We start from the raw sequence: 15975 nt of genomic DNA, 5'->3' as shown, positions 1-15975 counted from the left end.
GCTAAAACTTTGTTAGACTCAGGAATGTAGCTTCCAATTACTGTAATTTTTTATCTTTCTATCCTTGATATTTACTGTGTCTCAGTATTAAACCTTAAATAGTACGGGCAAGTCTGTTCTGTTCATGTACTGTAAGCTAGATGAACAAACAGAAAACAGCTAACACAACTCATTACCAAGTGTGATACAGTTTCTTTTTCCTTTTTTTTTTTGGCAACTGGCCAATACAAGGACCAAACCCTAGACCTGGGTGTTGTCAGTACCACGCTCTAACCAAGTGAACAAACTGGCCAGCCCAATGCAGTTTAATTCTCAAAACAATTCTTTACGGTAGGTTCTTTTACTATCATTTTACAGTGGAAAAATCTGAAGAGGAAAAATTTCTTGTCCTAGGTCACATGGCTAGTCAGAGGCAATAGTGAATGAAGAATAATGAATAGAACTGCAACAAAGGGTCAACCTTATTTCAAACTGTTGGGACTTCGGACCTCGAAATTCAAGTCTATGTATCTGAGGCCTGTATCTCTGTGGTGGTATTTCAATTTTCAAAATTAGACTACTTCTAAAAGTGAAATGAAGTATGTATTCTTCCCAAGAATAAAAGTCAAAGGAGCGAAATATTTACGCTTTTTAAACCACAGGCTTTCTCAGAATGAATATGGTATAACTGACAATGCACTGGACAAAGAACAGAGGCCTAAATTTTCTCTTTCCAGTGTGACAGGTGACGAAGGCTCTGGACCTCAAGTACCTCAACTAATTAGGGAAAGGCCTGGCTCATCTTATCTGAGGACACTTCCTGCTTTGTCTTACTTGGCTTCACCTCTTTCCCAGTGAAAAACATCAGGCTGTACTTTAAAAGAAATAAACCAGAGCAAGCATTCCAGGACTCTATCCTACTGTTTTCTTAGTTAAATGAAAAAACAAAAACAAAACCCTGCACCTAGTTGAATTTTATACTCTTTGGGCTGGGTAAATATCTTCTATACTCAACATATTTAAAGGAATTTGGAACACTGTAGTAGCCAAGCACTACTTGTATTCTAGAATATCACCTTTGCTTTCTACCTTTATTGTTTGCTATCTCATTTATACTACTTCATTCTTAATGCGTAACATTCACTTTATTTTGGTTGTCATTTATTCTGTTTATCTCCATTGCCCATTTATGTTCAAATAGTGGCTCACAGACAAAGTAGGATTTTAGCCCAGTCTTAAGTTCACTGAAAAGTTAAAAGAGGAATTACCTGCATATACAGTCAAAAGGATATGAAAAAACATGGCATTATCAAAGCTTGAAAGGAATTTATTATGGCTGTGGCAAATTATGCTCTATTCTTGGCAGATGATACCACAAGTATAGGGAGCAAAGTAATAGAAGTAGACTGAATGCCACAGTAAGCTATTGGAATTTGATCCCACAGGCATCTAGGCATTAGGAAGCCATTCAGGATTTTTCAGCAGGAGAACAAGCACTTGGTTTTGATACAGAATTCTGGTGGTGGCAAGGAGAATGACTCAGAATTGTGAGGCAGGCTACTGAACCATGAAAAAAATAAAATAAAAAGGCCCAAACCAGGGCAGTGGCAATGTGAGAGCAGGTAGTACTCAGAAAATTGACTACATGAGACACAACTGAGTGGACATAGATTAAGGAGGACTCAAGAATCCATTAAATCTCAGACAGGTACTTTCAAGTATGAGAGAATATAGGGGGAAAGAGGTAGGATGATGGGCTCTACTCTGAGCACAGAGAGTTGAAAGCAACACTGGAACCTCCAGATACAGATGTCCACTGACAGTTTGAAACATGAGGGTAGAGGCTTGAGATCAACTCAGGTCTAGGATCCATCTAGCAGTTTAAAAGGGCTTGCTTACCAGGCCTCAGTGAAATGACTTGGAAAAGTCCTAAGGACTACATCCAGGGGGACCACATTTAAGGGACAGAGGAAGAGGAGGAGTCACAGAGGTAGGTGAAGAAATGGGGATGAACAGGAGCCCAGAAGTGTTCAGGATGATGTAATACACTGGCCATCAGTGCCAAATCTCCAGCAGGTACATTATGAACATGTCTCTCCCCAGAGGAGAAGACCCACAAGAGCAGGGACTTTTGTCACTGCTATACCTGTGCCTACACCAGTACCTAGCTCAGGGTAGCTGGTCAATAACTATTTGTTGAGTCAGTGAAAAGGTAAGGACTGGGCTCTAACTGGTCACTGAATTTGGCAATTAGAAGGCACCAATGACATAAACCAGGGCTACTTTCAGGACACCTGCCTTCCTGCTCCCCTCCCACCCATGTCCTGTCCAGCTCCACCTAAGCATAGTACCATCGGGGGTCTGCCTCCTGGAAAACAGAAGAATGTTCAGGTACACACACATCAGTTCACCTTTGAATTATAGGATAAAAAGCCTGTCCTTTCCTTGTGTAAGTCTCATTCACCATTTTGATGGAAGTTCTTCATAAATAGGCATTATCACTACAATGGTTACCTCTTAAAAATTTTGTGTAATAGGTACAGAGCCTATAAAAGCTACATAGAACACTTGAGCATGAAAGTAATCTTAGATTAAAATTAGTCTTATGTGAATTATGCCAGATGAAGAAATCACCCCATCATTTATGTATTATGAGTTTTCATATTTGCTTAAGAATTAGCATACCTTGACAAATGACCTTTTATAGCTTCCACCCTCACCAATTAGGGTTGGCAGATTTTCAACTATATGAAGTCAAAAGATCAGACTGAAAATACCAGGTCTTGTGATTAAGAGCTCCAAACAGAGCCATGCAGTTTGAGGTAGAATCCTACCCAGACAGGTCAGCCACTCCAATCTCAAAGCCTTCATCAGCCAGGCCACCTCAGCCAGGCTCAGGCTTCTCCCACTGATCGGGCCGAGCAGGACTTGTTAAACACATACATCAAAGCTCCCAGCAACACAGTAGGTGTTCATTAAGTATTAACTGATTATAAATCTTAATTTTTCCTTCAGATTATAGATGTGACACATCCACCTCTCCTCTCCAGCTTTCCTTGGATTGTCAAAGCTTCCCTCTTCACTAAGGCAGTTAAGGTTTTACATCCTTCATGAAGTTTTCCTTACTTCCCAACAGAAGAAAGTTAGTTCCCTTTAGGTCTATCACCTTCAAATGCAATTAACTTTGCATCTCCCATTACTCAACACTCCACAAAGTGTATTTGCTACATGGCATTTATTCAACAACTTTCTATACTTAGTCACCACTTAAATCATTGCTAAGCTCTTTTCACATCTATCTGTATCACAGATTCCCCATCTTGGATTGTGAAGTCAACAGCCATAGGCTGGCCTGCTAGCTGTGATTTATAATTACTTACATGGTGTCACAATCAAAGAGCTCTGAGCAAATGCTTATGGAGAAAGAGGATGAGGATGGAGTTGAGGGTCCTGAGTAAGGGCCCAGATGGCTGCCGCCCACCCCACAGAACCTGAGGTCTGAATAAGGCCCAGTATCTCCTTTCCCCTCTTTCCTAGAGGGTCCATCTAAGGGCGGTTTCTAAGGCACAGTGGTGAAGGACATGAGTGGCCCACCAAGTGTGGTCCTCTGGTCTCACAGCAGCCCCTCACCTGGAAACAGTGCAAAAAGCATTCCACTTAGAAGATCTTCCTGAACACACGCAAGCAGCATTCTCGGATGAAGACGGAGACGAGGTCTTTCCTGGAAGAGAGTGCCCCAGAAGATACTCTCTGCCCCAAGACCAACCAGGTCCCTTTTAAGGTCCCTGAGAACAGCAGCCTGGGAGAAACCAAGACTTTCAAAGGCTGACAAGGCACAGAGTGGATGAATGAAAAGATAAAAATACATGGAAAAAACACTTTGGCTTATAAAACCTCTAACTTGAGGTAGGGACATCGATGTCCACCAACATGCAGAAACAGATATGACTGTAGCAGAGATGATTATCAGAAATGCTTCAGCATTTCCCACACTGCCCACATCCTAAGCCCTGCTCTATCCCCACCCCACCCTACGACAACACACACGCAGACCCACTCACACACAAAGTATCTGCAGAATAAGTCAGAGGTGGCATCCAGAGCCTGATGTCATGCCAGAATTCTTGGCGCTCTGCACTAAATCACCGTGAATTGTCCTGGCTAGACAGCAAAAGTAACATTAGCCTAAGTTTGAATTGAAGGGTCCCTCTTGTGAAGTTAGGCCGCACCCAAGACAGCCAGGTCTGGAAAGTCTTTCACTTCTCCTACTTCGCTGAATGGCTGTCCACCCTGGTTGAATGTCAGCTTATACCGTAACCGGATAGGTTCCTGGGATATGAGAGACATAAGATGTTAAATTAGTGAGGAGAAACACAACAGCCAGCCCAAAGTAAAAGCCTTCGCCCACCCAGTAGTGACCAAGGAACAGTAGGTATATGTTAATTCCACCCAAGTGATGACACAAAAGGAACACCCTGGCCTAGCCTCCTTGGGACTACAAACACAAGGGACACAAGCATACATCCTGGGAGCCCATCCACACTTCTGCAGTCCTGAGATGGACTATAATTCAGAAAGACCAGCTTCTGAAGACAGGCCTCACCCTTTCATAGGACTCTATGATATTAGGGAGAGTTCATATGTCCCTCCCTTGGTTCCCAACTATGACAATCCATCACAGATCTTCTTTCAATTAAGCCTCAAAGGCAATCAGACTCTAGCAAGGGACGTTCCTCTCCATCCCTGCCCCACACCAAACCACATACTTTTTAGAGCAAAGTTTCTATATGCCTCTCTCTAACCACAAAGTTACCTCCCTGCAGTTCAGGGGCCCCCATTTCCCTGCTACAAAAGATGCCAGAACATACTTTGTGTGGATTGTCAAGCAGCAGCATCTGAGATATCACAACTGGAGGCACCAAAGGACTGAATGCAGGAAGCCTGGAGCTGGATGCCGGCTGCAGCTTCACTCTCATTGACTATCGGGGGGAAAAAGCCCAACATGTAACTCACTCCTCAAAAGCTACAGCTCCAGTGAGGGAGAGCAGGTGAACAGGAACCTGACATGCACACCACTGCTCTAAGAGGAAATGGGCTTCTCAGGAGACATGGGCTCCCACAAGTGCCTTGGGAGCCCAAAGAGATGGCTCCCACTAATTGATGAAAAGATCCATAAGGCCTTTCCTTCCACACACATACAACATATGTGAAGTTGTATGGTCAATGGCTGGCATCTGAGAGGCAGCATAAAGAGCTAGGGCATATCTTGGGTTGAATTCTAACTCTGCCCCTTACTAGCTTTGTATTTAACTCTGAGCCTTGGGTTGAGAATTTAGAAAACGGAGGTAATAGGGTACATATCCCACAAGACTACCATGAGGATTAGGGAATGCATGTATTTATTTTTGTCTGCCTTGAATCTTTACCTTTAAGGACGTGCCCCTTCCTCTGTGACTGTTGTATGACTATTATCCAGAGGGGCCCTACTTCCCTTGAAAAGGGAACATATTATCCCAAATTGGCTAGGTACCTCATATCCCTGGACACAAGCTACTGGGCCAAGGTATGTAATTCACACCAACAAGGCAAATCAGAGCCCTTTCTTGGATATATCAACATGCATGCCTCCTGCCAGGTGAGAGTTTCCTTCTGAGATAAGAAGGGTTAACAATCATATAACCCTGGAGCTGCTGGTAGCCATTTTCCTGCTTTGTAGAGAGGCTGTCAAGTAAGCCAATAAAATTCCCATTTCATCTTAAACTAGTCTGAGTGAAGAATCTGTCTTCCATCTTATAAGGTCCCAGCAAAAGATCTAGTGCTCAAAAATGATGATAATTACTGAGAAATTCAAAGGAGGCAGCCAGCAGATGACTCACTTTTGGCACAGCCACTTGAAACATGATGTCCCAGACAGGCTGGGTAGCGGTGCTCATCATGGTCAACAGTAACACCTGCACCTCTGGGTGGCCAGGGGCCCCAGTCTGGGAGAAGTGGAGCAGAATTCTGAATCCATTCCGGTCATACACGATAATGGGAGGCAGGCTGCCTGGTAGAGGGGGACCCAACCAGAAGGGTTAGTACTACTGCAAACTCCCCTGACAGCCTGGCTTGGGACAGATGTGCACGTTCTCTCCAATTCTGATGCTTCTCTCAGAACATCTCTTGGACTTAACCCTTCTGCACCACCATAATCCAAGTCCTCGTTACTTCTAGTAGGAATCCTGTAACCCTCCAAACTGACTTCTCCCGACCATCCAACCATCCTAAGCACATTACCAATTTAAAAACAACATTTTTTTGAGGGAGATATAATTATGATTAAAATAATGTGCAAACACTATAGAAAATAAAGAATATTATAAAGAATGAAAAATTTCTTTAAAAATCATTGCTAATCCTATCCAGAATTAAGCAATGCTAACACTTAGGATTATTTCCTTCTGGTCCCTTTCATATAATTATACACGCACACCATACACGCCCCTTACATTTAATTCTGTAAAACTGGAAAGACAGTAAATCTCCTCAAGGTAATAGGTTTAATGAAATTCCAATGGAAACCCTAAAGAGATTGTTTTAATTTAGCTAACAGGTGATTCCGATGTTAATTAGGGGAAAAAGAGGGGCAGGGCTATTTGTATCAGCAAATACTCGAGATAAAACTGCAATTCAAGTAAACTGGTGTAAAATAGGGCATGGAGAACAGACCCAGATACGAGAATTTAATATAAGGATACATATTTCAAAATTAGTGGCTGATAAATGGCCTTCAGATGAGTTAACCACCTGGAAAAACATTTTAAGGAAGATTTTTATCTCATGCCTAACATCACTTATCAAAATGTACATTATAAAAATACAGCTGTCACAGTAAGACTGTCAAAACTTACAAGATTGAAAATACCAGTGAGAGAGCCGGCCCGTGGCTCACTCGGAAGAGTGCAGTGTCGATAACACCAAGGCTATGGGTTCAGATCCCATATAGGGATGGCCGGTTACTCACTGGGTGAGCGTGGTGCTAACAACACCAAGTCAAGGGTTAAGATCCCCTAACCGGTCATCTTTAAAAAAAAAAAAAAGAAAGAAAAGAAAATACCAGTGAGAGGGGGGCTGGCTGGTTAGCTCAGTTAGAGAGTGGTGTGATAACACCAAGGTCCAGGGTTCAGATCTCCATACTGGCCAGTCACACACACAAAAAATCAAAAAACAAACAAAAAAAGAAACAAAATACCAGTGAGGTATGGCAGTAAGAGTATGGGGGAAAGGGCAAAATTTGTGGAAGGGAAATTGTTAATGCAGACCAAAATTTTAAATGTCTACATCCAGCATTACTTTTTTTTTTTTTTTTTGTCGTTTTTTCGTGACCGGCACTCAGCCAGTGAGTGCACCGGTCAGTCCTATATAGGATCCGAACCCGCGGCGGGAGCGTCGCCGCGCTCCCAGCGCAGCACTCTACCAAGTGCGCCACGGGCTCGGCCCCAGCATTACTTTTAAAACAGATAATAAGATAGTCTATACATACTGTGGTGTCAATTTATTAAGAATTATATGTACATGGGTAAGACAACAAGAAAAAACATTAAGACATTAACAGAATATCCATCTCTGGCTAGTAATGGTATAGATTAACTTTACTTTTCTGCTCTATCTTCTCTAAATCTCTACCTTAACATGTATTTTTGCTTTTAACTATTTTTTTCACTTTGTTTTGTAATAATTTCAGATTTATAAAAAGCTACAAAACCAACACAAAGAATTCCCATATACCCAGGTTTCCTAAATGTTATCATCATACATAACCATAGTACAAGTATCAAAATCAGGAAATTAACACTGAGCACGTATTATTTTTTAAATCAAAAATTAATAATGTGAATGTGTAAAGAGCTCTCACTGCTTACCGACTATGTTTACCTTCATCTGCCTGGCTTCCAGGGCCCTCTGCAATCTGACCTCACCACACCGAGCCACAGGAGGACTCTGCTCTAGAGAAAAGTGCCCAGGCCTTGGAGCTGTTTCCTGTCTCACATACTAGTGTACTGACCATGGGCCTTCAGTCTCGTTCCCTTTGTGACCACTTAGAAAGGTACTTTAATGAGGATCCAAAGAGAAGGAGGATACCTAGCCAAATTCTTCCTTTCCTTCAACTCCCACGTCCTTTTAGTCACTTTGGACCACATGAAACATTCCCTTCTTGAATTCCAAATGAACAAACAACATGTCCCTAAGAAGACTTAAGCCCCTTCAATTAAATTCTGCCTGCCAATATCCTTGACAATGTCAATCCCAAGACAAAGAAGACTTTGAAGAAAAATATTAGTTAAAAGACCAAGCTGCCACCTCTTACCCTCTGCCCCATGCAAAATCTCCACCACACATCTTCCCTAAGTTAAGGGCCACCCCTACTAATCTGGAGTGAAAAAAGCTGGGAGTGTAACAGAGAAAGAAAAAATAAGGCGTGAAACTGCACTTACTGGGCTTAACAGACTCCAAAGGGACAAACACTTGGGCCAGAGGGGTATTCTGTGGAGACGGGGAAGAAGCCAATGGGCCAGCCTCCCAGGACCAACCTGGAGAAGACTTAGTACCTGGTGGCACTTCCTTGGGGATACTTTTCTGTGGAATATAATTCCTGCAAAGAAGTAAAAAAAAAAAAAAAAAAAAAAAAAAAGATTAGCAAAAATTGTAGAGAATTCCAGAAAATTGTGATTAAACTTTCTGAAGAACAAGGTGAGGAAGAGGAAGGAAAAAATACATAAATATAGTCATGTGTCACTTAATGACAGGGATACATTTTGAGGAATGTGTCATTAGGTGACTCCATCATGCAAACATCATACAGTGTACTTAGACAAACCTGGACAGTCTACTACACACCTAGGCTATATGGTACAGCCTATTACTCCTAGACTACAAATCTGTACAGCATGTTACTATACTGAAAACTGTAGGCAATTATAACTATGATATTTGTGTATCTAAACACAGAAAAGGTACAGTAGAAATATGATGATGTAGTCTTATGAGACCACCATCATATATGCAGTCTGTTGTTGACCAAAAGGTCATTATGCAGCGCATGACTGTATATGCACATATATAGAGGTATAACTGACTTAAGACAAGTAATTTAACCTTTGCCTCAGTTTCCTCATGTGCTAAATGGGAGTCATAGAAGTATCTACCTCACAGGGCTATTATAAGAATCAAATGAGACAAGGTGTGGAAAGCACTCAGAGTATCTGCATATAATAAGAACCTAATAGACTAGAGCCGTTACTATTAAGATTATTCATGATGTAGTTGTCAGGAAGTCTTCGACAAGCCTGACACCAAGTAACTCAGTCAGGTTAAGTTTCCCAAATGCGATTACTAGAGTAACATGAGCTAGGCAAATGATACACAAATTACACTGGCCACTTTACACTTCATGATTTTGTCCATTTGAAACACAAACTGAAAATATTTTAGAACACTAAAATCCAGAGAGAAAAATTAACCCCCCCAAATTAGAATGATTACTGGCCCTGTCAAGAGGTTGAAAAACAATAAAACTCCAAGAAACCACCTCTGGTGGCAAATAGGAATGAACTTCCAGCACACTTCCATTTCCACCAGAGCCCCGTGGTCTCTGGCAGGGACACGAGCACTCTCAGGCTGTCTCAGGGATGGCAAACTGCTCCAACTCTTCCAGAGGCAAATGGACGGGATCTGAACATGTTTTTTTACATTCATACTTTAGAGCATCTCTACCTTTAGGAATCTGTACCATAAAAACACTCCAAAGTGCCTCCAAACTGCAAACTATGTAATAGCCACAAGAAGAAAATGATTAAATATATCACACAATGAATTAGAACACAGCTGTTAGAAATAAGGGGCTGGTTGGCTAGCTCAGTTGGTTCGAGTGCAGCCTTGTAACACCAAAGTCATGGGTTCGGATCCCCTTACCAGCTGGCCACAAAAAAAAAAAAAAAAGAAAGAATAGGGAAAATGTATATAAACTGATATGGAAATATGTCAAAGATATAATGGGATATGAAAAAAGTCATGTTGGAGTACAGTAGGTAAATTATGATTCCATTTGTGTAAAAGTAAGCCACAATGATGCATTACTACATGTACAGAAAAAAGCAACACAAGGGCCGAGCCCGTGGCGCACTTGGGAGAGTGCGGTGCTAGGAGCGCAGCGACCCTCCCGCCGCGGGTTCGGATCCTATATAGGAATGGCCGATGCACTCACTGGCTGAGTGCCGGTCACGAAAAAGACCAAAAAAAAGAAAAAAAAAGAAAAAAGCAACACAAGAACACTTACTACTTTTAGTGAGTGGTATTTAGGACTTTCTGCCGTATATTTCTCTACTCATCACATTTTGCTTAACTTCAAATTAAACGGCAATCGGGAAAAAAAAAAAACACCAAAAACATCATCACCTACTCCTACTACTACTAGTCCTTAAATAAACCCCTTTTTAGATGGCCAAAGCATGTATTTTCCTATGACTTAGAATGCGGGATAAAGGGGGAAGAAGCATATTGAACTTTCAACAGGAGGAGGATGCTTTCCAGGGTGAGGGATCTCTGGCTGTCACAGAGCAGCATTCCCTGGCCCATATTGCTATGAGAAGGAACTGTATGCAGAAGCTAGACTCTTCTCCTTCCGTTGCCCAGAAGACTCACAGAGGGCCCGGAGATGGCTGTGGGGAGAGGAGATCCAACAAGTTCCTGTCTGCCGAAGGGCTCTGACCACTACCACCTGGCAGTGTGCTGGCAGTAGGATTCCTCTTCTCCTTACAGCAATTCTGACTGTCAACCTGTCAAAGCAGGAATGGCTAAAATAAGGCCAGGCTATTATGAATCATCACCAGCCATGCTAATGCTGTGGCACAGCTCTGCTGACCACACAAAAGCTGTTGCAGCCCAGGCTTATTACAGTTCCTGGGGCAGGGGGAGAAAAAAGGGCAAGAGAGCATGAGATTCCTGAGCAGAGCTTCAGGAAGCAGGAGCCTGGTACAACTTAAGACGGAGGGGTAAGAGGAGAGGGGTTCAAGCCAGACAGTGTGGGACCTCTAAGTCCATGAATCGCACCAGGATAGTGCAGTAGCACCTCTCTCCCCACCAGTGAGCCCTGCCTCATGAAGGCAAGCTTGAGAGAGCTTCCCCTCCCCGAATGCTAGGAATAGTTTCCTTACCTTGTTCACACCAGGAGCATCACTGATTCCTGTAAGAGAGGAGCAGGGTGAGGCACACGACAGTAGCTCTACCTGATGCAAGATGCAGATCAATACCACACCACCCTCTCTAGGACATTTAGAAAGCCTAGACAAGGGCCGAGCCCGTGGCGCACTCGGGAGAGTGCGGCGCTGGGAGCGTGGTGACACTCCCGCCGCGGGTTCGGATCCTATATAGGAATGGCCGGTGCACTCACTGGCTGAGTGCCGGTCACGAAAAAGACAAAAGACAAAAAAAAAAAAAAAAAAAAAAAGAAAGCCTAGACAAATAAGTGACTTACCCAGAGTCACTCAACTCACCCATGGCAACTCTGAGACTAACATACAAAAGGGACCTCTCTGAACCACCCAGTACAACTGAGTCTCTCAAATGCAGGCATATACTCCCTGAAAGGAACAAGCTTACTCTCTACCCCAACTCAGAACCATTCTGTGCCTGTTCCTCCTAAACACACACCCTCACCTAAGGCTTCCAGGTCCTGATGAAGCAAAGATGGTGCCTGCTCAGATCCACTTTCCACATCCAAGTCAATCAGAAGGCAGTTCTTCATGCAGTCTGCTGGATTCTGAACAACTAAAACCCAGAAGGGGTTAGGAAAATAAGTCAGACATGATAGCAAAGTCTGCACTTAAATCCTACCAGCTTCACTCAGGCAATCTCCTAATCAAGACATCATAACTCCCCCACCCTCAACACACCCCCAGAACCTTCTACCTCAGCTGAGTGTTTTGAGACAGAGCTTGAGATGGCATCTGGATTCTGAAGTCACCAGAGAACTGCCTCCCTACCCCACAGATCACAGAGTCCTCCTCCAAAGGTTCCCATCACCCTAGACAGGAGCTGACTCAGACTTCTTCTCTAACTCAGCGACTTTTGAGGTTTCTGACCACAGATGATCAGAATCACCTAGAGTGACGATAAACACACAGATGCCCAGGCCCAGCTCTAAGGGGTCTTGATTCAGAAGGTCCAAGACAGAGACCTAAGAATTTCTATTTTAAGCAGTGTTCCACCTAGTCCAGCACTCAAAACCACTGAAGAAAACCATTTTTTTGGTCTCTAGCTCCCATGAGCAAGCACTAGTGAGAAGAATTTAAACACAAGCACAACAGAGCCATTTGCTTCCGTGTAGCCGAAGTCAGCATCCAGCCTGGTGGTAAGTTCATGATGACTACTGTGGCAGAGGCTAGCTACATGAAACCCGTATTCACAGGGAAAAGAACAGAGGGCAAGTTCTCTTATTTCTGCTTCATAACCCAGAATATTCTGAGGATCCATTTCTTTTCTGGGATTTGCAGGCTGCCCCAACACAGAAGGCAGGAAGGAATCTTTGCACATACCTCTGGAAACAGGTATGTCTCCCACTGAGCAGGTCACTGTGTTCCCAAAGGTGACGCGGCCTTCCATCACCTGTTTATACAGCAGAACTCCCTGGGTGAGAAGGTCATTTGCCTGGAGAATCTCCGCTGAAGAATGAAGGAAGAATCAGAAGCCCCAGGTTTTAGCTACCAACAATCTCAGTCCTTTCTAAGCCATTCTACAAAGCAGCCTTCACCTGGCTCTACTAGATTTAGTATATCCATACCTCCTGTCCCCAGATCATGTGAAAAGGCCCCTATCAGACCTTGTCACTCAACCTGAGCCCTAATATTCTTAATTATCAATGTAGGAGAAATCAAATATTTTTACCATCTATGTCTGCACTATCCAACATGATAGCCAGCTAGTAAGCACTCAAAATAAGTCTTTTTCAATGAGAAACTAAAAGTTTTAACTTTAACTTAAAATTAAAACCTGAAGTGCTTTGTCAATGTGGATGTGAACATTAAAAGAAATCAGAGGCTGGCTGGTTAGCTCACTTGGGAGAGTATGGTGCTGGTAAAGTCACAAGTTCAAATCCCTGTACCAGCCAGCTGCTAAAAAAAAAAAAAAGTCAGTTACTAAAAAGGCTTTAAGTATGTAGAGAACCAACTGGTGCATAAATCTACTTTTTAACCTATTAATTTTATATAATCTAAATATAGATCAAGTATTTCTGATAAAAATTTGGCATCCAAACTGAAATGTGGGCTGGCTAGTTAACTCAGTTGGTTAGACCGTGGTGCTCATAACACCAAGATCCAGGGTTCAATCCTTGTACTGGCCAGCTGCCAAAAACAAAAAAGAAAAGACAAATTGAAACGTGCTTTAATTACAAAATACGCACTGGATTTCAAAAACTGCATGAGTACCCCATGGTTTAGCTATAGACAAGTCTCTCCTGGGAGAGAAAGAACAGCAACAGGGCCAAGAGTGATGTATATAACATTGCAAGCCGCAGTACTGGAAGATTACTTCTCAGGAGTGACCAACTGCTTATTTCCTGCCAATTTTTTGACTATGGATAAAGGGTACAAACTGGCAACACGGGTTGAAATCTGCGGCGTTTCACCTGGCATGTGACAGTTGTTTTACTACCTTTGATATTATCACAACCACTGAGAATATATTGGGTTACATAATAATTACAACACGAAACACAACCAGATACAATGGGCCTGACGAACACCATCTATGATGTATTCTTGACCCTCCCCCAACTGAACCTGAATCTGATCAAGCCCCCAATCCAATTGGCAATAAAAAGAAATACCAGGAACAGAGAAACATTAAACATCATGGGTGATGCAAGCAGCAAAACTGAGACCAACAAAAATCTACAAGTTAAAGACCCATATTTCATGCAAGAAAAAAAGAGATGGGGGGAGGCACATGTTATCCATTAAAAGAGACCAAAGAAGTATCAACCAAACCAATTACAAAGTATGGCTTTTCCTTTGAGTCTGATTTAGGACAAACTGTGGGGGGAAAAAAAGATGATTAAGAAGAGAATGATCTGGGAAATCTGAACACTGACTGAATATTTAATTATTTCAAAATATCTGAAATTTGCTTCAAAACAGACTAGGGTATGGGTGGATGTGAAGACAAAGGCACAAATGAAGCAAGATCAAAGACTGGCCACAAGCTGGTAATGGTTAAAGATGAGTGAAGAATACATAGGATTTATGCTAATACTCCCCTTTTTTATGTGTTGAGATTTTCCATAGCAAAAAGTTAAATTTTTTTTTTAGTATCTGTGGATAATTCTCCATTGTCCCAACCACTATCCTTTCCATTCCCCATTAACCTGGCTCATTTAGGTTACCTCCCTGGCCCCTAAAGGCATACAAATTGGTGAACCCTTTGAGATGCACCACCCCCAGGTGCTTCTCTGACCTCTGTAGGATCATTCAGCCTTTCCTCAAGCCTTCTGTGGGATTTTTCTTCTTCTTCCCCTCTTACACCTCTCCATGGTAAATTTCCACCCCTTGACAGGCTGTCAGACCTGCTGCTGATTCCTTGCTCAAGCCTAGATTCCTCTGGAAATCAGTTCTAACTCAGGCCATGCCCTTCCCAAGCCCAATTACCAGAGAACCTAAAGTCCATTCTGTCTTGTTCCTGGTACCCCAACAGCATGCACGAAGGGCCACATTTGTTTTGCACTCGGGGTGCTAGCTATGCCTACAGAAATAAAACTGTTACCAAGTGCATCATCGTCATCAGTGGTGTCACTCGCCAGCCGGAACAGGGTGGGCCGAAGCTTTTCACACCTTTCATACACCACCTGGGAAAACAGAGCTTGGTTCACGACACACTCCTAGGCCCCCACACAAGGCCCCAGATGCCTCCAATTAAGCATGCAGCAGGTTCTGGGGCTTCAGGAGGCCTCCTCCATCTGTCTCAAATTCATGACTGCCAGTTTGAAATAACATGGCAGAGTTTCAGAAAAAGTCTGGACGGCTGGCCCATGGCTCACTTGGGAGAGTGTGGTGCTGATAACACCAAGGCCATGGGTTTGAATCCCTATATAGGGATGGCCAGTTAGCTCACTTGGGAGAGCGTGGTGCTGACAACACCAACTCAATGGTTAAGATCCCCTTACCGGTCATCTTTAAAAAAAAAAAAAAAAGTTTGGGCTACAAGGGTATAATTTTTGAAAATAAAAGAAGTGGAACAGGTGACAAAAGACCTCAGCTCAGAAAAGAATCCACAAGCAGAACCTCCTGCACTGTTAGTGGGGCTGTAAATTGGTGCAGCCATTATGGAAAATAGTACAGAGATTCCTCAAACAATTAATAGATAGAACTGCCATATGATCCAGCGATGCCACTTCTGTATATATACCCAAAGGAATGGCAATCATCATGTCGAAGGGACACCTGCATTCCCATGTTTATTGCAGCTCTATTTACAATATAATCAAGAGTTGGAACCAACCTAAAAGTCCATCGATGAACAAATGGATAAAGAAAATGTGGTATATATACACAGTAAAATACTACTCTGCCATAAAAAAGAATGAAATACTGCCATTCACAGCAACATGGATGAACTTAAATAAAATTGTGTTAAGTGAAATAAGCCAGATACAGAAAGAGAAATACCGCATGTCCTCACTCATAAACAAACAAACAAACAAAAGAAAGATACAATAATCACAATGATACACTGAACTTTCAAAAGGAGAAACAGAACTGAAGTTACCAGAGGTGGGAAAGGGGGAGGGAGAGGGGTGTGAGGGAAAAATTGGTAAAGGGCCACAAAAAAATGAAAACATTGTATAATGCTGAAAATATTAATTATCCTATTTGAACATCACATATTGCACCACAGGTATTGATATACAACTCTGTACCCCACAGATATGTACAATTTCAGTAAAAAATATAAAGGGCTGGCCCG

The 15975-nt window shown here is 42.6% G+C and overlaps 1 protein-coding gene across 1 annotated transcript in view; it reads right to left on the bottom strand.

Moving 5' to 3' along the window:
- Positions 1-3197: 3197 nt before the first annotated feature.
- Positions 3198-15975, bottom strand: part of GGA2 (golgi associated, gamma adaptin ear containing, ARF binding protein 2) — a 32093-nt gene continuing 19315 nt past the window's right edge. The window contains exons 9-17 of the mRNA XM_063099740.1: positions 14776-14857; positions 12552-12677; positions 11674-11784; positions 11172-11200; positions 10660-10793; positions 8454-8611; positions 5856-6025; positions 4848-4958; positions 3198-4308 (exon numbers count right to left, since the gene is read on the bottom strand). Coding sequence (XP_062955810.1) covers positions 4198-4308; positions 4848-4958; positions 5856-6025; positions 8454-8611; positions 10660-10793; positions 11172-11200; positions 11674-11784; positions 12552-12677; positions 14776-14857 — 1032 coding nt within the window. The 3' untranslated portion in view covers positions 3198-4197. The remainder of the gene's footprint in view (positions 4309-4847; positions 4959-5855; positions 6026-8453; positions 8612-10659; positions 10794-11171; positions 11201-11673; positions 11785-12551; positions 12678-14775; positions 14858-15975) is intronic.

This window comes from Cynocephalus volans, chromosome 6, assembly GCF_027409185.1.
Source record: "Cynocephalus volans isolate mCynVol1 chromosome 6, mCynVol1.pri, whole genome shotgun sequence".
Lineage (NCBI taxonomy): Eukaryota > Metazoa > Chordata > Mammalia > Dermoptera > Cynocephalidae > Cynocephalus > Cynocephalus volans.
The sequence above is the reverse complement of the archived record's forward strand: the minus strand, read 5'-3'. Positions and strand labels throughout refer to the sequence as shown.